The sequence below is a fragment of the Rhineura floridana genome, chromosome 18, assembly GCF_030035675.1.
Source record: "Rhineura floridana isolate rRhiFlo1 chromosome 18, rRhiFlo1.hap2, whole genome shotgun sequence".
Lineage (NCBI taxonomy): Eukaryota > Metazoa > Chordata > Lepidosauria > Squamata > Rhineuridae > Rhineura > Rhineura floridana.
In genome coordinates this window covers 22,694,661-22,718,145 of record NC_084497.1, presented here as the reverse complement: position 1 = coordinate 22,718,145, position 23,485 = coordinate 22,694,661, and the positions used below count along the sequence as shown (strand labels likewise).

General features: G+C 45.9%; 1 protein-coding gene across 1 annotated transcript in view; it reads right to left on the bottom strand.

Annotated features, from left to right (window-relative positions):
* The window catches only part of PLEKHN1 (pleckstrin homology domain containing N1), a 62,737-nt gene that overhangs the window by 9,055 nt on the left and 30,197 nt on the right, over nucleotides 1-23,485 (bottom strand). Inside the window, exons 6-10 of the mRNA XM_061601281.1 lie at nucleotides 18,186-18,310; nucleotides 13,317-13,466; nucleotides 12,445-12,525; nucleotides 1,704-1,773; nucleotides 594-748 (exon numbers count right to left, since the gene is read on the bottom strand). Of these exons, the coding sequence (XP_061457265.1) occupies nucleotides 594-748; nucleotides 1,704-1,773; nucleotides 12,445-12,525; nucleotides 13,317-13,466; nucleotides 18,186-18,310 (581 nt within the window). The remainder of the gene's footprint in view (nucleotides 1-593; nucleotides 749-1,703; nucleotides 1,774-12,444; nucleotides 12,526-13,316; nucleotides 13,467-18,185; nucleotides 18,311-23,485) is intronic.

Here is a 23,485-nt window from a genome sequence, read left to right as displayed (position 1 = left end):
TTGTGAAGGTGAATATCCACAACAGGTTGGACAAGTGGAATGTTTCAGTGGATGTTCATGTGGGGAACGTGTCCCCCATATTGCAATTCACACAGAATAACGTTCAGAAGACACATCCTCTGGATGCTGTTCCACTAAAACTGGACTTGTGGGAATCCACCATAACGAATCAAAACCATACATCAAAACTATAATTTGGGAAGCAAAGGGATGTTATTCTTCAAGAGAAGTCAGGGTCATGGTGCGTGACAAAAAGGAAACAAGGGTTGCCCCCAGGCTGTCGCTATTTTCCAGGAGGGATTCAGTTGCATGCTGGAAACTTCAGTTTGTGCAATTAAAGTTGGTTATAGTGCTCTATTGCATCAAACCGACTTTTTTAAACAAATGTTTGTGGTTAGGAAAGTGATGGGGAAATGCACAAAAAAGTGTGGAGTAACAGACGGAAGGGAAGACAAATAACCTCCGTGCAAACAAATCAGAACGGATGCTCAATAAAGAGCGGGTACTATATCACCTCAGCGTAAGTCTTGTGCAAGCAAATCGGGATCAATGCTCGATAAACAGGTCATCTGGAGGAGCCCATGGAACCTTACCTGAGCCAGGTGCGGTGGTTTTGGTCCCGAGAAGCTCTCTGATCCAGACAGGGAAGAATCAGCATTGTGGAACTGAGCTGTTTTAAGGCAGTACAGCCACTCTTGGTAATCGTCATAGCTGGGGCAAATCACCCGGATGGAGTTGATTAATCGGCCTGCAAGGAATGCAAATTGCATCTGCTTGACTATGGCTCAGTTGGGATATCACCCTAAACTGTGGTTTGCAAGATCACTTAAAGAAAAAAAAGCCATTGTTGGGAAGTTGTTTTATTTGCCTGTCTAGCCCAGTATTGTCTACTCTGACTGGCAGTGGCTCTCCAGGGCAGTCACTGCCTTTCCCATCACTGGCTACCTGATCCTTTTAACTGGAGATGCCAGGAATTGAACCTGGGGAACTTCTGCCTGCAAAGTATGTGCTTCACCACTGAGTTAGGCTAGTGGCTCTCTGATCGTTTCCAACTCGGGATTGCCAATTCCAACAATGCAACCAACCATGTTTAAGCTTCCTTAATCACATCCTGAACTGAGCCTACACTTCTCCACCCTCTTAGGAATGTTGTTTTTCTAATCCTTCCTTGTAAAGAAATGTCCCTTCACTATGTTGGGCTGCCTACATACCATACATTTTAAGCACATGACTTCCCCAAAGAATCCTGGGAATGGTTGTTTACCCCTCACAGAACTACCATTCCTAGCACCCTTAACAAAGTACAGTTCCCAGGATTCTTTGGGGGAAGTGCTTTAAATATATAGCTTATAGGCAAACTTTTATTATTATTTTATTATTATTACATTTATATTCCACCTTTCCTTCAAGGAGCTCGAGGTGCCATACAAACATGGTTTTCTCCCTCCTGATTTTATCCTTGCAACAGCCCTGTGAGGTAGGTTAGGCTGAGAGACAATGACTGGCCCAAGGTCACCCAGTAAGCTTCATGGCCAAACAGGGATTTGAACCCTGGTGCCAGTCTAACCACTACACCACCGGCTCTCTATTGGTTTGACTCCCTAAGACACCAGCTCCTCATCGTAACAGCTGCCCATTGTACTCCCCCTGAGCAAAACCATCACCACCTGCAGTAAGTTCTATGCTTGCAATTTGTGCCATACCTTCTATTAGGAAAGATGTTTTCTTGTTCTCTTCAAACTGCACCTGGATTGCATTCAGAGGCAATTCTCCCTGTTTGTAGGGAGAAAAAAATGAGAAAAATTAGCACGCACATACCCTGGTCTAGTGCAAATTAAGAATTTGTTTGAGCAGATTTAACTAAGAGCAATTCCAGACTCTCTTCAGAGGGGATTCAATCACATCTTGATAATTTATTTATTTATTTATTGGATGTATTAGTCACAAGGTCTCCAAGCAACTTACAACACTGTTAAAACCAGAAGTAAATATACCACACCATAAAAACAAAATAACAAAACAACAACCATCTGCATACAGCTACAGAAAGCTTTGGCAGCACACTGATACAAACATCATCTTAGTCCATCAAATACCTGCTGCCAAAGAGATATCAATAAAGGTGCCAGGTGGACTTCATTGGGGAGCGCATTCCACGGATGGAGAGCCACAACTGAAAAGACCCTCTCCCTTGTCACCACACTGTGAGCTTCCCCCACTGGGGGGACCTGGAGAAGGGCCTCAGAAGATGATCTAAGGGTCTGGAAAGGTATCCCAAAAGATATTGAGGTCCTGATCCGCAATTCTAGTTGATTGGGAGGACTTGCACAATAAACCCATTTCCACAAAAGATCAGTTTTTTTGCTATAAGGAAAATCACGGGAAAACATACTAAATAAGTGCAGGGATAGCACTTGCTTTGAAGCAACACAATCTAATCTCCCGCAAGCAAATCAGAATGGATGTTCAATGAAGAGCTGGCCTGGAAGTGCCACAAGGGTGCCTCCAGAGAGTCACTGTTTTACGGGAGGAATTCAAATGTTAGGTTTGTGCAATTGAGGATTAAAGCACTCTGGTCACCCTCGTGCAATAAATCTACTTTAAAAGAGAAAATGGCCTTTTTTGCTGTTAGGAAAGTGATAGGGAAATGGAATGAAAGATTAATGGAAAGTTGTATAAATACCTCACAAGCAAATCGGGATGAAGGCAGGACGAATGCTCATTGTTGCAGTATAATTGCCCCATAAACAAATCAGAACAAAGGCTCAATAAAGTCTGGATATGATCTAATCTCCGTGAAAGCTTTGTGCAAGCAAATCAGGATCGATGCTCAATGAGGAAGTTGTCTGCAGGAGCCCTAAAGAAGCTTTATAAATGTTGGTCTCTTTTTGTGACACAAAATTACAGAAGACTGGAACCAGGGGCTTTCTGATTTGTAGCGCACTGAGTAACCCTATAGGTGTCTATGACTGAGAAGGAAGTCCCAGTAGCTGTTTCATTGTTACAGTGCAATCCCATGCACATCTACTCAGAAGGAAGTTTCACTGAGTTCAGTAAAGCTTACTCCCAGGTAACTGGGAATACAGTCAGAAAAAATGGATGTGGAAAATTGGGCAAGGAGGAAAGGAATGGTGTGTCCTAGAAAAGGGCTGGTGCCCTGTACAGAGGCATTCCACACTGCAACATTTTGTTGCAGGTCCCACTTGGATAAGAACATAAGAAGAGCCTGCTGAATCAGGCCAGTGGCCCATCTAGTCCAGCATCCTGTTCTCACAATGGCCAACCAGGTGCCCTGAAGAAGAAGCCCACAAGCAGGACCTGAACACAATGGAGACCCTCCCCTCCTGTGGTTTCCAACAATTGGCATTGGAAGTATCCAACGGTGGGGGTAGAGCATAGCTGTCATGGCCAGTAGCCAGTGACAGCTTTATCCTCCCAGAATTTTTACTTTAAAACAGCTGCAAAAGAGAGCCTCTCTGCACAATGAAATCTAAGGGTTTGAAGGCCCGAGGGTTTGAGCTTCTGGCTACCGCACACCCATCACTGTCGCTAAAACACTACCCCTGGCGATCTATCACAAGGACCTTCAGCTGATGCAGTGTAAAGCCAGGGAATTCCATGACCCCAAAGGACTTTGTTCCCCAAGCCATCTGCGTAATCGTAGCAAGCCTCAGATGGTCCCCAAATACTGTTTACTCTCTCAAACAGTTTACTCAGGATATGGCACCGGATTCAGTTTGACTCTCCAAGTGACCTTGAGGAGATGAGGATCTTGTAAGGAACAAAGTTCTGCACAAAGATGGAACAAAACAAATGTGTGTGTGTGTCTGTGTGCATAAGAGGCAGTGGAGAAAGGGCTAATGCAGAAGAAGTGTGCGGCAGCTGTGAAAAAAGGCGGATTCCATGCTAGGAATCATTGGGAAAGGAATTGAGAAAAAAACCCTGCCAATATCATAATGCTGTTACACAAATTGGAATGCCGTTGCAGTTCTGGTCGCCTCACCTGATAAAGGATATTGCAGGTGACTCAGTTATTAATAGAGCCATTCCAGAACTGAGTATGTGGGCAGCGGGAAGTACATGCCAGTGAGCAGAACAACTCTGGTTGGCCATTGTGGAAAACAGGATGCTTGACTAGACAGGCCAGGGATGGAGAGCCTGCAGCCTTCCAGATGTTGTTGGACTCCAGTTGCCATCAGCCCCAGCCAGCACGACCAATGGACAGGAATGATGGGAGTTGGAGGCTAACATAATCCGGAGGGTCCCTACGGTAGGCCTTTGCTCCAATCCAGCAGCTTCTATCGTCCTAGATACCTCTGGGAAGCTTGCAAGCAGGGCCTGAAGGCAACAGCAGTCTCCACACTTGCCATTCTGAGCAACTGGCATTGAGGGGCATATTGTCTCCAGCTTTTAAAGCGATCCAGGTTGGTGGCCATCACTAGACCTTGCAGAAAGATAAAAAAAACTCTGCAAAACTGGTAAATCCGAATTAAATGGGAGGGGGAGAGAATATGGGATAGCATTATGATGAGAATTATTCTTATTTATGTTTGTTAGTTGCTTTCCTGGCAAAGCAACCCAAAGAGACTTACAACAAAACACTAAAACCAATTGTAAGAAACCCATTAAAAAACAACAAGAGCAACCCAACCTAAAAGCACATCAGTCCGGATAAAGACAGGACTTGAAAGACCTGCCATGTTAAACGATACCTGGAACCCTTCAAATTAAGGGCCAAAAGCGAGGGTAAAAAGGAGAGGCTTTGCCGGGTGCCTAAAAACAGGCTCCAAGCTTTGTTGTGTGGATGATAAGAAAAGAGGATGTGTGCTGAGCGAGCTCGCAATAAACTGCTGTGTCTTGGCGAGAGGGCACCCATTTTTTAGGGGCACCTTCTGCCTGCATTCCCACAGCTGCTCCCAGCTGTCCGGGGCCACCCCTTGACCTCTTTGCAATCCCTCGCCTCACGATGTCCCTCCCCTGGTACAACAACAAGCCATTCCTCACAGGGAGCGTGATGCTTCAACTAAGCCCAAATCCAAAATGTCATGAAAGGGTCGCTGCTGCTCCTACAGGAACACCCACACAGCCCTGGCAGTTCCTAACTGCTCCGCAAGTGGCTGCAGCTAGGAGAAGGCTTGCTGAGCAAGAGGCATTCTCTGCCATGGCATGCAAAGGCCTCCCTTCGACCTCAGTGCCGCCCCAGGGCAGATGTGAGGCAAGACTGACGAACCTCTGAGGATGCCTGGCGTGACTGTTCAAGAGGGCAAGCCTGAGGCACAGTGCCAGCTTTGGAAAGAGGAATGCTTCTGGAGAGTGCAGCTGCATTCCTGATAGAGCCTCCAGGTTCAGAGGCAGTATACCTGAGTACAAGATATGCCAAGTACCTCTGAGGCAGTATACCTCTGAATACCAGTTGCTGGGAATAGCAAGTGGGGAAAGCATTGTTGCACTCAGGTCCTGCTTGCGGGCTTCCCATTGGGATGTCTGGTTCCCTCCTATAAATGTCCACCTTTAGTGAGTCTATTGATGAGTATATTTATATGTAACTACTGGGCAGCAGCTTATCTCTCAAAACAGGTCACCCGCATATAGTTACACAATGGAATTTACTCCCTGAAGCAGCAGCAACGGCCACCAACTTTGATGGCTTTAGAAACATAAGAAGAGCCTGTTGCATCAGGGCAGTGGCCCATCTAGTCCAGCATCCTGTTCAGACAGTGGCCAGCCAGATGCCTGTGGGAAGCCCGCAAGCAGGACCTGAGTGCAAAGGGCACTCTCCCCTCCTGCGGTTTCCAGCAACTGGCTTTAGAAGAGGACTAGATGAATTCATGGAGGATAAAGCTGTTGACGGCTACTAGCCAGGATGGCTATGTTCTCCCTCCACTGTTGGAGGCAGTATTCCTCTAAATACCAGGCACTGGGAATCACAAATGGGGAGAAGACTGTTCCTGCTTCAGGTCCTGCTTCATCCTGAACCCATTAAAAAAAAAGTTTATTTACTCTCCCAGCCACCTTGCAGTGCTGTCTGGTTGATTCTCAATTGGCCAGTGCGAGGCCACCACCAAGAAACCCCTGTTGGGGGTGCCCACCAGCAGGGATTAAACTCCTAGTTAAAATCCCCACTCAGCCATGAAGCTCACTGGGGCACCTTGGGCCAGGCACTCACCGTAACCTACCTCACAGGGTTGTTGTGAGGTGAAAAGAGGAGAAGTATATACATTGCTTTGAAATGTCTGGGAGAAGAGTAGGCTAAAAATGAAATGAGTTAGAATTATTAAAATAAAGTGCATTATGTTAACTACTTGATTTCTAGTGACACTGGATGGACTATGTTTACTGTAACACAGACCAGTGCTTCCACCAAACCCAAGGGACCTCATTTTGTTTGCTTCCTTCTGGTTTGCAATACATAGATCGGTCTGGATTCCAGCATTGCTGGGCAGGAATGGAGAACTGAAATGCAGAAGGGTGATTCTAAGCCCAGACATGCGCCTGCAGTGGCATCACAGGCCTATGAATCACTGGGCATCACAGGGCTGGTTGCTTGCAGAAGCCTATCTCTTCATCGAGCTCCTCTACAAAGTCAAAATACAGAGAGCTGACATGACTGCCTGTGGAGGCTGGCCCATTAGGTCAAATGGTGCGCTGCCCCGCCAACTTCAGTTGGCCTTCATAGCCAGTCTCCGCCAGCCTGCTTTCTTACAACCAATCAAGGGGTGGCTCTGTCTGTCATTGGCTCTGTCTCCACCTACTGTTGGTCCCCATGCCTTCTGCCCTACCAGTCCCAATGGGCACAAAGCCACAACTGACGACCGCTATCCTTCACGCCCCTTGGGATCATCAGGTCTTCCCCAGGTCCAAATCCATATTATTCAAAGGCAAGGCAAAGCTGTCCAGCTGTGCATAAAAATCCCCAGGGTGAAACCTTTAGCATTTCCAGCAATGATGTGGTAGAAATGTTTCCAGTGCCAGAGATTGAACCTGGAACCTTTTGAATGCAAAACAGAAGCTCTACCAGTAAGATACAGCCCTTTACCGTCACTGCTGTGAGGATTTGCTCTTTGGTGGTCAGTAGGGAAACAAAGACCCCTGCCTCAAATCCTGGAGAGCTGCTGCTAGTCAGTGGAGACAATGCTGAGATAGATGAACCAACTGCCTTATTCAGTATTGGACAGTTTCCTATATTCCTATGCTCCTAAGAGCGGAAACTCAGGCTTCTAGCTTCAAAAGAGGTTTCTGTCTCTGCTGTTGGAGACGGTATGCCTCTGAATGCCAGTTGCTGGGAACTGCATGTGGGGAAAGTGCGTTGCACTCAGGTCCTGCTTGTGAGCTTCCCACAGGCATCAGGGTTAGACACTGTGAGAACAGGATGCTGGACTAGGTGGCCCATTGGCCTGATCCAGCAGCCAGGCTCTTCTTATGTTCTTCATCATTAAATTATCTCTTTGCTGTTGCAATCTCTAGCTTCATGCTGAAGGGTGCAAAGATGACTCTTGGGAGTGGGAAGCCACCCAATTCAGCCAGCTGTCAAGTGACATTTGGGCCCTAGCTTATTAACCCTACAAAACCACAGGCATTTTTTCCCCCTGTAACAACTGCCTAAGAATGTGATCAGAGAATCCCCAGAGGGCCCAACTACTGTGAGGATTTGCTATTCTGAAAGGAATTCCAAGATTGCCTCTGGTTACAGGAGGCAGAACCAATGTGAAGACTTCATTGAATCTGAGGGGATGATCCTCAAGCGTACATTGTGTGCTCAGTTCTGGAAGTCGGAGTATAAAATATACAAGCCTTTGGTCAAGTATGAACCAGGCACATGCAAAAGGCCATGTGTGTCTCATTTAAAAATATATATATGCTGAAACAGCAAAAGAGTAAAAAGGACCCCCAGCTCCATTTCCATACTGTACTTTCAGGAATATTTAAAAAGGTAGATGACCTGAATTTATTTAGTTTATAAACTGGAGTCACTGTTCCACTGAAATCAGAACAATTTACAATATAAACTGTTAAGGAATCCTAAAAAAAGTTCAATAATATAAAACAAAATGGGTAAAACAGCAACAATTAAAACAGGCAGCTCAACGAAACATCCGAACGGAAGAGCTTGTGGGATCAGGCCGGTGGCCCATCTAGTCCAGCATCCTGTTCTCACAGTGGCTAACTAGTTGCCTCTTCTGGGAAGCCCCACAAGCAGGACCTGAGTGCAACAGCAACTCTTCCCATTTGGGATGCCCAGCGACTGGCATTCAGATGCGTACTGCCGGCGACAGTGGAGGGAGAACGTACACCTTGTGGCTAGCAGCCATCGTGGCCAGTCTCCCACGTCCTAGCCCAACACTCTAACCACTTCACCACACTGGTACCATGTAGACAGAGCAGCCTTCTGTTGTGCAAGACTCTACCTGCCGTCTGAAGCGATACAGCCAGGCAGGCACAGGTTTACTGCCTCTATGAGAACTAGGCCGCGGATGAGCTTGGCCTGAAAGCCTTCTCCAACTTCAAAGGAATGCAGATCTTGCCACCGCCCTGCAGGTTCTTCTGAGACAGCTTAACCACAAATATTCAGAAGCCACAACCTGCCTTCCAAGCAAGTGGACAAAAATATCTCCATGTTGGCCAACCTTCCACTCATTCTTTTCTTTTTTAAAAAAACACTAGCAAGGTACTTCCTGTGTCACGAGTGCTTACAACCCTCCCACGGCACAATGCTGCCCAGCTTGTTGGGCCTGGCTGCCAAAGCCAACTCACCACATGGCAAGAGAAGGCCAAGGCAGAAGAAGTGGAAGAGAGCTGGCAAAGCGTAGTGGGCCTCAGTTCACATTTCACCTTAGCCACGAACTCAGCCCCTCATCTGCCTTATCGGGCCATTAGCACCGAACTACCTTACAGGATTGTTGTAAGGAGGGTTTCAACAAGATAAAATGTACATTAAGTACTTCGAATGCTATAGAAACGCTACAAATTACTATTAAGGCTGCAGTGCTGAATTGGTTAGAGGTTCCCAAGCTGTGGTTATTGGACCACCAGTGGTCCACAAGCTTCATTCTGATAGTCTGCAGCATGTCTGCAGATTTGTGGTTGAAGATGGAAGGTGACACACCCATCGCACTGAATGTTCATATTGATTTTTTTACTTTTATTTTTATTTCTTATATTGTATTTTACTGTATACAGTCTGAATTCTATGGAATTAACAATTGCTATAAGAGGCAGAAAAATCATTAAGTGGCCCAACCAAGGCTCTCAGCAATTTTCAAGTGGTCCATGTGGGGAAAAAACTTTGAGAACTACTGGGTTAGGTTAATCCATTTTTTAAAAACCACACAAAACCCTTTTAACCAACTACAAAGATGTTCTTATTAACCAGGCAGCAAATGAATACATAAAAGATTTGTTTAAAAAATTACAAGTGCTTATAAAACCTACACATAGCAATCATCACCTTAAATGAGGCAGTCTCCCTTTTCTCAAATAAGAACATAAGAACATAAGAAGAGCCTGCTGGATCAGGCCAGTGGCCCATCTAGTCCAGCATCCTGTTCTCACAGTGGCCAACCAGGTGCCTGGGGGAAGCCCGCAAGCAGGACCCGAGTGCAAGAACACTCTCCCCTCCTGAGGCTTCCGGCAACTGGTTTTCAGAAGCATGCTGCCTCTGACTAGGGTGGCAGAGCACAGCCATCATGGCTAGTAGCCATTGATAGCCCTGTCCTCCATGAATTTGTCTAATCTTCTTTTAAAGCCGTCCAAGCTGGTGGCCATTACTGCATCTTGTGGGAGCAAATTCCATAGTTTAACTATGCGCTGAGTAAAGAAGGACTTCCTTTTGTCTGTCCTGAATCTTCCAACATTCAGCTTCTTTGAATGTCCACGAGTTCTAGTATTATGAGAGAGGGAGAAGAACTTTTCTCTATCCACTTTCTCAATGCCATGCATAATTTTATACACTTCTATCATGTCTCCTCTGACCCGCCTTTTCTCTAAACTAAAAAGCCCCAAATACTGCAACCTTTCCTCGTAAGGGAGTCGCTCCATCCCCTTGATCATTCTGGTTGCCCTCCTCTGAACCTTTTCCAACTCTATAATATCCTTTTTGAGATGAGGCGACCAGAACTGTACACAGTATTCCAAATGCGGCCGCACCATAGATTTATACAATGGCATTATGATATCGGCTGTTTTATTTTCAATACCTTTCCTAATTATCGCTAGCATGGAATTTGCCTTTTTCACAGCTGCCGCACACTGGGTCGACATTTTCATCGTGCTGTCCACTACAACCCCGAGGTTGGTTGGTCACCGCCAGTTCAGACCCCATGAGCGTATATGTGAAATTAAGATTTTTTGCTCCAATATGCATAATTTTACACTTGTTTATATTGAATTGCATTTGCCATTTTTCTGCCCATTCACTCAGTTTGGAGAGGTCTTTTTGGAGCTCTTCGCAATCTCTTTTTGTTTTAACAACCCTGAACAATTTAGTGTCATCAGCAAACTTGGCCACTTCACTGCTCACTCCTAATTCTAGGTCATTAATTAACAAGTTGAAAAGTACAGGTCCCAATACCGATCCTTGAGGGACTCCACGTTCTACAGCCCTCCATTGGGAGAACTGTCCGTTTATTCCTACTCTCTGCTTTCTGCTTCTTAACCAATTTCTTATCCACAAGAGGACCTCTCCTCTTATTCCATGACTGCTAAGCTTCCTCAGAAGCCTTTGGTGAGGTACCTTGTCAAACGCTTTTTGAAAGTCTAAGTACACTATGTCCACTGGATCACCTCTATCTATATGCTTGTTGACACTCTCAAAGAATTCTAATAGGTTACTGAGACAGGACTTTCCCTTGCAGAAGCCATGCTGGCTCTGCTTCAGCAAGGCTTGTTCTTCTATGTGCTTAGTTAATCTAGCTTTAATAATACTTTCTATGAGTTTTCCAGGGACAGAAGTTAAGCTAACTGGCCTGTAATTTCCGGGATCCCCTCTGGATCCCTTTTTGAAGATTGGCGTTACATTTGCCACTTTCCAGTCCTCAGGCACGGAGGAGGACCCGAGGGACAAGTTACATATTTTAGTTAGCAGATCAGCAATTTCACCTTTGAGTTCTTTGAGAACTCTCGGGGGGATGCCATCCGGGCCCGGTGATTTGTCAGTTTTTATATTGTCCATTAAGCTTAGAACTTCCTCTCTCGTTACCACTATTTGTCTCAGTTCCTCAGAATCCCTTCCTGCAAATACATGCCAAATACATCTTCTAAGATGACACAATTTTGCATCACATAAAACCAAGGTCTGCATCTTGTTTCAGAAATACTGTTTCCCCGCATATTCAGATTTAAAATGAATAGCTTAATTGACAAAACTCATATGATGAATTGATTAAAGTTTATCACATGCAATAAGCCCTACTCAGAATAGACCTATTAAAATTAATGGACCTAAGTCAGTAATGTTCATTAAATATATATATAGTATATGTATGTATTAGGGATGGGGGAAAATATTTGCTAAATCGGATTTATTACTGGATTTTGAAATAATCCAACAATCTGCATTGTTTTCGGACCAGCATTGATTTCTTGCGGCGGGTCATGGCTGTCATTGGCACAGTTTTTTTAAAATAACCACTCTGAATTTTACATTATTGACTTTGTAATCAGCTTTTCTCTAAGCTGATGCAAATTGGTGGAAAAGTGTATACATACATAAAATTAAATGTTCATGAACTCCAATGGGTTTGCTATGAGTAGGATTAGCACTGGCTACAACCTGAAGTCTGCTTCTTGGTTCAGAAAAATTCTTCTCACCCGTAAGTGGATTTAAAATCAATAGATTGACAAAAACTCATACGATGAATTCATCAGCATGTCAGAGGAGGGCAACGAGGATGATCAGGGGACTGGAAACAAAGCCCTTTGAGGAGAGACGGAAACTACTGGACATGTTTAGAGAAGAGAAGAGAAGAGTAGGCTGAGGGGAGATATGATAGCACTCTTCAAGTATTTGAAAGGTTGTCACACAGAGGAGGGCTAGGATCTCTTCTCAATCATCCCAGAGTGCAGGACACGGAATAATGGGCTCAAGTTGCAGGAAGCCGGATTTCGATGGAACATCAGGAAAAACTTTGTAACTGTTAGAGCCATACGACAATGGAACCAATGACCTAGAGAGGTAGTGGGCTGCCCGACACTGGAGGCATTCAAGAGGCAGCTGGACAGCCATCTGTTGGGAATGCTTTGATTTGGATTCCTGCATTGAGCAGGGGGTTGGACTTGATGGCCTTATAGGCCCCTTCCAACTCTACTATTCTGTGATTCTATGTCTTTAAACGTTAATTAATTTAATAAGTTCTTAATGAAAACATTGAAGACTTATGTTATATAGGCCACATTAGATAAAGGGGGGGTGCAGGGACACATAGGACATAGCGGGGGAGAAGCTCTTACCTTAAAGTAGAGGCCATTGCGTTCTTCGGATACGATGACCAGGGTGGAAGGATAGAGGATCAACAGTCGGTCATGCTGTTCCTGTTGGAGACCAAGAAGAACAACGTTCATATGGAGTAACAAATTGTAGATTCAACCTGCCTAACTCTATTTGGTGAAACCGCAACAACAGAAAGCATAGGAAGCTACCTTATGCAGAGACAGACCATTGGTCCATCTGGCTCAGTAGTGTTGACACTGACTGGCAGTGTCTCTCAAGGATTTCAGACGGGAGACTTCCAGCCCTGTTTGGAGATGCTGGGGACTGGACCTGGGTCCTTCTGCATGCAAAGCAGGTGCTCTAACCTCTGAGCTATGGATATTCCTAATTTACATAGGAAGTTGCCTTACGCTGAATCAGACTATTGATCACCTAGCTCAGTACTATCTGTTGACACTGACTGGCAGCGGGGGATTTCAGACAGGGGACACTGCCAGCCATAAGTGGAGATGCCGGGATCTTCTGCATCCAAGCAGGTGCTCCACCACTGAGCTATGGATACACCTAACGAAGAAGAAGCTGCCGTACACTGAGGTGAAACCACTGGTCCATCTAGCTCAGTATTGCCAACACTGAGTAGCAGCAGCTCTCTAGGGTTTCACACAAGAGTCTTTCCCAAGCTTATATAGAGATGCCAGGGATTGAACTTGAGACCTTCTGCTCAATAAACAGGTCATCTGGAGGAGTCTACTGGGTGATATTCAATGCTCATCCTACCCAGAGCAGATTCACTGGCGTTAATGGACACAACTAACTCAGGTTCATTCATTTCATTGGGTCTACCTAGTTGGATTCAACCCTTTCTCGTTGTTTCCAGAGGAAGAGGTCCCACCTGGAAGGGAAAATGCTGCAGCTTCACTTTGGAGACGCATAGGATGTCTCCCAAAGATTCCCGCTGGGTGCCTCTCCACTCCTTCACGGGGGCATGCTGCACAGAGCACCTCAGCTGCTCTCTCCCGATGGAGCTCTGCTTCCATTCGTTCTGAAGGGAAAAGGAAGCACAACCATCACACATGCACAGGTACCGACAGACCCACCCACCCTGGCTCACGGCTGGGCAGATTGTCCAGCACCACATGGATGGTTGGCCGGCTAAACTTCCATAGCAGTAAAGTGCCACTTTTGTTTTTCGCTTTATTTACTTAAGCCATTACGTAAACTGCTTAATTACGCAAGTCTCTAAATGGTGCGCATGCGCGTACACAAACACATAACAGATAAAATCAATTTAAAAGGCTTCCGTAAAATGCCTGCTGAAATAGGAAAGTCTTTCTCAAGTGGCTGAAGTTCAACAGGGAGGGGGCCTGTCTAATCAGAGCAGGGAGGGAGCTGCACAGACTTGGGACTCATGTGCATGGCTTCTGGTGCACACAAGGCGCGCATCTGAGCTATGGAGGCTCCCTAAATCGAGGGTCCTCTGAAGATCTCAGCAATCATGCCCAGGATATAAGGGATCAGGTGGGCCTCAAAGTATCCTGGATCCAAGCCATTAAGGACCTTGCAAATGAATACAAGAATCTTGCACTTGGGCCGGTAATATGTGGGCAGCCAGTGCAAGCTTTTAAGCACTGGTGTTATGTACTCTACTATTCTATGATTCTACTGGCAGTGGTCCGTCCCCATCAACATTTGACCTGCAGCATTTTGCACCAGCTGGAGCTTCTAAGGCCTTATGACTTAAGATTTTCTTTTTTATTTTCTTTCTTTATATTTTATTTATTCTGTTTGTTGCTTTCAAAACTGTCATATATATATACCCTTGCTGGATCATAACCTTGTAGTGGTGAGTGGGCTTGCGTGTTCCAATGAACCCTATGAGTGATGCCGTCGGGAGTCATGTACTCTCAACAGGGTCACCCATGGTGGTAAGGTCAAGGGAGAGGAACCAGACAAAGAATGATTCAAGAAAGTCCTCAACGGCAGAACAGGCGGAGGATAACAATGTATATGTTACAACAGCTGTGAAGGCGGATGAAGGCTGCAGCAGATAAAGGACTTCCAATCGTCATGGTACCCATGCCATTGGATCAAACCCTTTTTCTGTCAAGATTGTGTGTTGATCGTGGTGCACCGATCTCCCCACATAAAACAAATTCACACACAGGCGTCTTCCATAACAAAAGTCCCATGGCAATTGGCAAATGGCGACGGGGCAGGACTGTGAAATCCAGAAGCCCCTAGTCATGGTCTGGTACATCGGTGGTGGATACAGATTCAGACGGATCCATTGTTAAAGACTATATTTTGGAAGACAATCTTACTTGGTCATGAGTGATCGCCAAGAAGATATATATATACACACCGCCCCATAGCCGAAGCTCTCTGGGCGGTTTACAATAACGAAGGGCGGTTTTTACATTTTAACTTTTTATATTTCGGCAATCAGAATTATAACCCTTTTGCTTGCATTCTGATGCACAAGAGCACCCAACAAACAGCAATCGGGTTCCTGGTACTGATATTTCCCTGAAAGGAAGAAAAAATCACAAGAACATTGAGGCAATAAGGGGTCTTTGGGTGCCATTCTTATATGTATTCTCTATTTGTTGAAGAAGCAATAGGTTTCATTACAAGAGCTCTCATCTTGCATTTACTGGAGAATTATTTTGCTGCCCACATGTGCTGTACAATAATTTCAAGGTTTGTTGTGATTTTAGTGGCCTTCGTTTGTTGCTTATTCATTCAATATTGTTTACATTCGTTTGCTGTGACTTTGTCCCTTTTTTGTACACACTAGGGACCCCTCCTTTTTGTTATTCCGAGTCAGACCATTGATCCGTCTAGTTCAGTATTGTCTATACTGACTGGCAGCGGCTCTTCCAGGGTTTCAGGCAGGAAGAGGACCTTCCCACCCCTAACCTGGAGATGCCGGGGATTGAACCTGGAACCTTCTACATGCAAAGCAGGTGCTCCACCACTGAGCTACGGCCCTTCCCCTAACTGTTTCATCAATTTATTTTTGTGATAAGTATTTATACTTTGCTTTTAACATAAACTGCTTAGGGATCATGGATGTCAAGGGGCATAAAATATTATTAATAAACAAATCATTTAACGCTGCTGAGTGGAGTTAGGTGCATACCACGGAGCAGCCCAGGAAACTGGTTATTCCAGTTTCTCTTTTGAACTCTTGTGTGCCGAATTTTGTCAAACACTTTTGAGCCTGGATCATCTCCTTTACACAGACGGAAGCAGCAACAGCCACACAGTCTGAGCCGTCAGGAGCCAGACTGGAAATCATGATGGAGTGAGAAACCTCCATCAACTCACTGTGTCTCTCTTCCCCCAGATAGCCAAGTCCCCCTCCTCCTAGGCAGAATTACTCATGCTGGGAAACAGACTGAAAAGAGGCCAGTTTAACAGCAGAGGAGAAGGGCTCTTCTTGCTAAGGAATTTGCAGGCTCTGCTGATGCTTGGGCCAAAACAAAGACTTGAGCTGCCCCTCGTTCACCCCTCCTCTACCACCCGCACCTCATAGGTGCCGCTTCTGGGCTGGTGTCCAGTTTGCAGTTGCTAACTCATCGTTTCCCACGCTGACTAAAGCCTTTGTTTTAGGAAAAGATACAACCCCTTGAATCACTACCCAGAACAGGGCTGTTGCCTGAGGAATGTGTTGGGGGGTGCAAGTGAATGCAGGCTGAGCTGGCTTGCCCCAAGTGCTTTGAGACAAGACAGTTTTAGCATCCTGTTCCCTGAGCATTAGCTAGAAAGTGTTGATTAAGTTGAGCCCGTTTGTGAATCGCTTCCCATAAAATACCTTGAAGCGATTTCACAGTAAAACAACAACAATCAAAACAATTAAAAATGATTCCACATGTAAGAGCAATTCTGTATGTAAAAACTCAATTAAAATTTCATATTTAAAATCAATTTCAAATCCGATACAGCAATGGTGGGGAAGCTTTTCATCCCGGTGGGCCAAATCTTTATCTCCCACAACCCCAACTTTGACAGGTGGGCAGGGCCACCAACCTGTCAATCATCTGACATCATAATGACATCAGGTGACTGACAGATAGGCGATCCCACTCACCTGGAAAAGTGGGGGGGGGTCTACTTCACCAGTTTGTTCCTCGGAGAAAGCACACTGGCAGAACAGCACCCAGCAGGATTGAACTCACCAGCCAATGAGTAGAGGGTTCAATCCTGTTCTCTACAAAGGTCTGCTTTGCCAGCGCGTCCCCTACAGGAAATGTAGCCCTGACAGCAAGAACCAGTTGGATTTCCCCTCTCTCTGAAAGTATCCCTAAATGTACACACATATGTATAAATTAGCATATGAACATTTTATATAAATCTGTGCCATGGGCCTGCACCCAAAGCCATTTCAATACCTAGCAATGTGCACAGCAATGTGCCCAAGCACAGATTTTGTTATTTGGTAAAGAATGTGACATTCTAACAAACTTGCCTTGCTTTAATTTATTAAATTTATTTATTTATTAAATTTATTAGTTGCCCATCTGGCTGGTTGTCCAGCCACTCTGGGCGACGTACAAGATAAAAAAAACCAATACATTAAAATGTTAAAATTTAAAACTATAACAGTAAAAACCTAACCCACCCCAAAAGCCTGCCTGAAGAGCCAGGTCTTCAAGGCCCGGCGGAAGCTCATCATAGAAGGGGCATGGCGGAGATCATTTGGGAGAGAGTTCCACAGGGTGGGGGCCACTATTGAAAAAGCCCTCTCTCTAGTCCTCACCAGTCTAGCTGTTTTAACCGGTGGGATCAAGAGAAGGTCTTCTGAGGCTGATCTTGTTGAGCGGCATCCCTGACGATGCTGGAGGCGCTCCTTCAGATAGACTGGGCTAAAACCGTGTAGGGTTTTAAAGGTCAAAACCAACACCTTGAATTGGGCCCGGTAAACAACCGGTAGCCAGTGCAACTCCTTCAGCACTGGAGTGATGTGATCTTGCCGGCGGCTGCCTTTAATCAGTCGAGCCGCCGCATTCTGTACCAGTTGCAGCTTCCGGACCGTTTTCAAGGGTAACCCCACGTAGAGCGCATTACAGTAGTCTAGGCGAGAGGTGACCAGGGCATGTACCACCGGTGGGAGCAGATGGTTGGGAAGATAGGGGTGCAGCCTCCGTATCAGATGGAGTTGATACATCGCCACCCGGCTCACAGCCGAAACTTGAGCCTCCATGGACAGCTGGGAGTCAAGAATGACCCCCAGGCTGCGGACGTGGTCTTTCAGGGGCAATCGTACCCCATTGAGCACCAGGTCCACATCCCCCAGCCTTCCCTTGTCTCCCACAAACAGTACCTCGGTTTTGTCAGGGTTCAGCTTCAGCTTATTCCTTCCCATCCAGCCACTCACCGACTCCAGGCACTTGGACAGGGTTTCTACAGCCAACCTCGGTGAAGATTTAAATGAGAGATAGAGCTGCGTGTCATCCGCATACTGATGACATTGCTGCCCAAATCTCCTGATGATTGCCCCCAGCGGCGTTATATAGATGTTGAACAGCATCGGTGAGAGGATGGAACCCTGTGGCACCCCACAAGTGAGAGTCCAAGGATCCATTTTGTTGATGTTGCTGATTTTAGAGCAAGATTCTACAGCCAGGTGACATATGGCCAGTGCCAGGGTGAGGGAGGGAGGAGGGGTTGGATTAGGATAGGAATTATAATCTCAAACCGGCACTCCCATTGCACAAATTCACCCTTCTAACATGCAGATAATCTCCAAAGCACTCACCTGGGTCAGGAAGGGCAGGTCAAGGCTCCCTCCGTTTAAATGGATCTGCTTCTCCAAGTGATAGAGCCAACGCTTCAGCTCAGACCTGCTGGGGCAGTAGACAATCAGGGGGTTCAGCAAGGGACCTAGAAAGGCAAAGGACATGTTGGCGGCCTTCATACACTACACAAGTCAGAACGTTAGTCCATCTAGCTCAGTACTGTCGACACTGACTGGCAGCAGTTCTCCAGGATTTCAGACAGGATTCTCTTGTAGCCCCACCTCATCATCATCATCATCATCTTTATTGCCGGCCTTAGGCCATCACAACATACATACATACGAAATCAAATGTTAAAGTACTGAAGAACGTCTATTATGGTTCACAAATAAAATATAAAATTTATATTTATTGCAGAAATTTTTGCAGTAAGATTTTAATATAAAATCCATTCCAATGTAAGAGTGGCGGACCCCTAGAATTGCAGAACACTGTTTTTACTCACTTTTAAAATACCTATGCTACTAAAGTGGATATGTGTTTAGAAATTTAGCCCTCAGTTTTTGTGCCGCGATGGCATAGTGTGCCACCTGGTATGAGATCCAATAATCATTATCTGCTAAGAGAAAAGCAATAAACTGATCATCCATGCCGGTGCCTGAGCGATTAATTAATGTATCAAGGAACTTAGTTCTAGGATGCATATATATCGGGCATTCAAAAAGATAGTGAGGGAGGTCTTCCACTTTTCCAGTTCGGCAAATGCAAAGACGCTGTTCGTGCGGGAAATGTTGGTAACGGCCGGTTAGCATAGCGTGTGGCATGGTTTGAAATCTCAATGCTGTTAAGGCATATCGTAACTGTAGCGGGAATTGGCACGTTAAATAATTTGCCCTTTTATGATCGTGTTTAAAAAGGCGATACCATCTGGAAAATTTGGAGTTTGAGATAGTCATTCTATCTATCCACTCGCTATGTCTCACTATGTGTAGCCCCACCTAGAGAAGCCGGGGATTGAACCTGGGACTTTCTCCATGCAATGCAGATGCTCTGCCACTGAGCTACGGCCCTTCCCTTAAGGCACAGGAACATAATAGCTGTAAGCTATTGATTCCTCAAGCTCAGTACTCTTTACAACAGCTCTCCAGAGTTTCAGACAAGGAGTCTCTCCCAGCCCTACCTGGACATGCCGGGGACTGAACGTGGGACCTTCTCCATGCAAGGCAGATGCTCTGCCACTGAGCCACGGCCCTTCCCCAAAAGAAGGATGCTCTTACAAAACTCCCTTTGCGGGGAGACTGAGGGGATGAGCTAGGCCTGACTCTAAGATTTGCGTGCGCTCTCAGACTCTCGATATTCAGATTCTTGATATCGGCTAACTCAGGTTGAGCAATGACAGTTGACAGGGAAATCTTGTGCAACACACCCACTCCCTGCCCCCAAAAGAAAGAGAAGCCCAGACTTTTTGCAGTAAAGAGAATGACTGGGAAGTGTGGGGTAAAACAACACCTAACCATAACGATATAAGTAAAGCCTGCTGGATCAGGCCAGTGGCCGATCTAGTCCAGCTTCCTGCTCTCACAGTGGCCAACCAGATTCCGATGGGAAGCCCGCAAGCAGATTCTGAGCGCAACGGTGACTCTCCCCTTCTGTGGACTCCAGAAACTGGTGTCCCGGAAGCATCCTGCCACTACCCATGGAGGCAGAGCATAGCCATTATGGCTAGCTGCCATTGCCTAACATAGCCACGTGGCTCTTTTTGGAGGAAGGGTGGTATATGTAAATGGAGTAAATAACCTCCCCACAAACAAATGGGAAGGAATGCTCATTAAATAGCTGACATTGTCTAATCTCCCAGCAAACCAAATCAGGACAAATGCTCGACAAACAAGCTGTCTGGAAGCGCCCATGAAGCTACTGCACTCAGCAAATTACATGGTAGAAGCCTTCCTGCATTGCACCACCACAGATGGCCAAACTGCATAACTGAAGGCTCCCTCGCACTCATCTCCCTGCACACAGAGAAGCAGAACCCTGCAGATGTAAAGCGTCAGCTGTCCCAGGGACCAGTGGTCTGTACCTGTGGAACACCAGAGTCTGCCTTACACTGTGTCAGACCATTGGTCCATCTAAGTGAGTGCTGTCTACACTGACTGGCAGCAGCTCTCCATGGTTTATTGCAAGCGTCTCTCCCAAGCCCGACCTGGAGATGCGGGGATTGAACCTGGGACCTTCCGCATGCCAAGCAGGTGTTCCACCAACTGAGTGACAGCTCTTCCCCCAATGTTCCCCAGTTGTATTTGTTGTTGCTGGCCCTCCAGGCTGCAATAATGCAATGACATTGGAGAAGAACCGCAGAACAACGAATAAAGCAGAATGCTGTGTGGATGGCCCAGTATAAATCCAGCACTAATGCACTGTTGTTGTGCCAATTGCACGTTGCAGAATACACCTGCAGTAAAACCTGCCAGCCTGGAGGGGCCCACAGAATCTTTCAGCATGCTCTTTACAAAGGCCAGAACTAACCCAACCTGCCTGTCGGTTCCTGTCCTTCCAGCTGCCTCTGCTTGGCGCAGCCATTCACGCACCCTTGTTCGGTCGTTACAATAAACCCCAGAGCAACATTAACCGCCCACTTCCAGTCCGAGTGATGCTAAGTGATCCGTCATTCGTTACCCCGCCTCTTATTAAAACAAACACCAGGCACGCTTTGAAACGACCTCAGTGGTGGTGCTGGCAGCCCAGCGATAAGCTGGCGCTCAACAACCCGTCATAACAAATCATTATCAGCAGAACGAGCACTTTGGCTTTCTGGGGAGGCTTCCATCTTGCAGCATGCGCAGCACAAACACTGATTAATTAGACTTTGCTGTATCTCTGAGAGTCAGGGAAAAATACAATTTAGTTTACATTGTGCCAACTGGGAAACTGAGGCAGAGGGAGAGAGAGAGAGAGAGAGGGAGAGAGAGAGAAGGATGGCTGTTTTCTTCCAGTCCTTTGCCTCACAGGACCATATCAACTCTCAATGTATTGCCACCAGTTAGAAATGTGGGAACTTTGGCAAAATGTTGCAGCATAGATTGTGCCTGTTCAGTGTTCCAGCCAGCCATGCTCTTTTCTAAGATACTCCATTCCATTCCCACTTCCCCCAACACGTGCTCAGCATTCTATGGCCATTGAGTTTGCTCAGACCTCACTGTGGGGAAAGTATTCAATCGAGGTATGCAATTGAGTGATTGGAATGCTGAACAGAAGAAGCACTTCACACTGCACCATTTTGTTGCAAGTCCTTTGTTACTTTTAAAATAAAATAATAACAACAACAACTGTATTAATTATAATACATTATGGTATTATACCATAACAGATGGTCAGTTAGATTAACTCTCAATGATCAGTCAACTCTCATGGCAAGACTTAGGTTCAAATCCCCATCAACCATGAAGTTCACTGGGTGGTCTTAGGTCAGCCGCTTTCTCTCAGCCTAACCTATCTCACAGGGTTGCTGTGAGATTTTACTCACTTTATTGGAGATCCAGGAAAAAAGGTAAAAACCCTGCAAATAATCAGTTGAAACCTTGAGATCTGAGCATTCCTACTGGTCTGTCAACCTACATCAAGGATGGTGAAAAAGGAAAAAAAATCTTCCTAGAATTCCATATTAACTTCTTTTTTTTGGCTAGAGAAACAAGTCCCCCCTCTTTTTTTTTTACTTTCTTTTCCAATGGAATTGCCCTTAAGGGGAGGAGGAGGGTTAGCCTTGTGATTTTTTTAGATTGCAGAGGGGAAAAGTTCATGCCCTCTCAATGAGCCCAAATAACCACTTCTTATAACAGCGTCTGCAAAACCTCAGACTGTACCAAGTTTCTCTGCCCCATTTTGCAAAACCAGGATTATTTCAGAATTCGGGCGAGTGGCTGCAGCCTAGTGACTCGAAAGTTACCCAGGCAGTGTGGTGAATTCTCTCTCTGCTCCAGCTCGTCCCAAAGCCCTGATAGGGATTATTCTCTCTGTCTCAACATGTAGCTGAGTCTCTCCATGACTATTTTAAATAGATGCAAAACACAGGCTGCTTATATATTATACATGTAAAGCATATGACTGCCCCCAAAGAATGCTGGGAACTGTAGCTTGTTAAGGGTGCTGGGAATCGTAGCTCTGTGGGAGGTAAACTACAGCTCCCAAGAATCTTTGGAGTGGGGGGATGCCATGTGCTTTAAATGTGTGGCATGTACGCAACCAGAGATCACATCCGCACAATATGAATTCCTGCACTGAGCAAGGGGTTGGACTCAATGGCCTTATAGGCCCCTTCCAACTCTACAATTTTTTTGATTCTATGAATATTTTTAAACACATTCCATGCGCATTTAACGCACTGACTGCAGTGATTCTCCAGGGTTTCAGGCAGAGGATGTTTCTAGCCATACCTGGACATGCCAAGTACCAAACCTGGGACTTTCAGCATGCAAAGCAGGGGTTCTAACCACTGAGCAACACTCTCTTCTCCGAAAGTGTGCCTCTCCCTTTCCAGGGGCTCATCTGAGGACTGAACCCAGGACCTCTAATACACACAGCAAGAATCACAGGCTCTCCAGATGTGGCTGAACTAACACCTTGGCCATTGGCCATGCTTGCTGGGGCTGATAGGAGTTGTAGTTCAGCAGCATCTGGAGGGCCAGAGGTTCCCCACACCTGCCCTAGACCAACAAACCTTCAAGCTGATACCATCAGAACAGCAAGTTATGTGGTCACGTTGGTCAGAGACTCCCTTCCATACCTGTCCTCTTTTCCCTCTCTTTAACTTTGTTCTGAGTCATGATGACACTCTACAGAAACCCTTCCTGGGACAACAACCTGTCTGCGCAGTGGCTTGGAGGTCTTAGTCATTCCTGAATTACAACAACCACGTCTCAGCCACCGAGAGTGATGGTTTAAATGGCAGGGGAGGGAGGGAGGGAGAGAGAGAGAGAGAGAGAGAGAGAGAGAGACTTGATAAAGATTGCAGACTCAGCCAAGCCCCAGAGAGTGATTTTACCAGCATTGCCCAGCTACGTGCGTTCAGACCAGATGCATCTTATAACAGCAGAGGCTGGAATCGAATGTGCACGTGGAAGGAGGGACCCAGTGTGTCCAGACTAAAACAGTAGCTTTCAATCTGTGGGGTTTAGGGGAGATGCAGCATAGGTGAAAGAGGGAAGGGGCGGGGAGAATGAAGTTCCAAGGACAGGTAGGATCCTGAGGCATAGGAAGCTGCCTTATACCAAGTCAGATCATTGATCCATCCAGCTCTGTACTGTTTACACTGACTGGCAGCAGC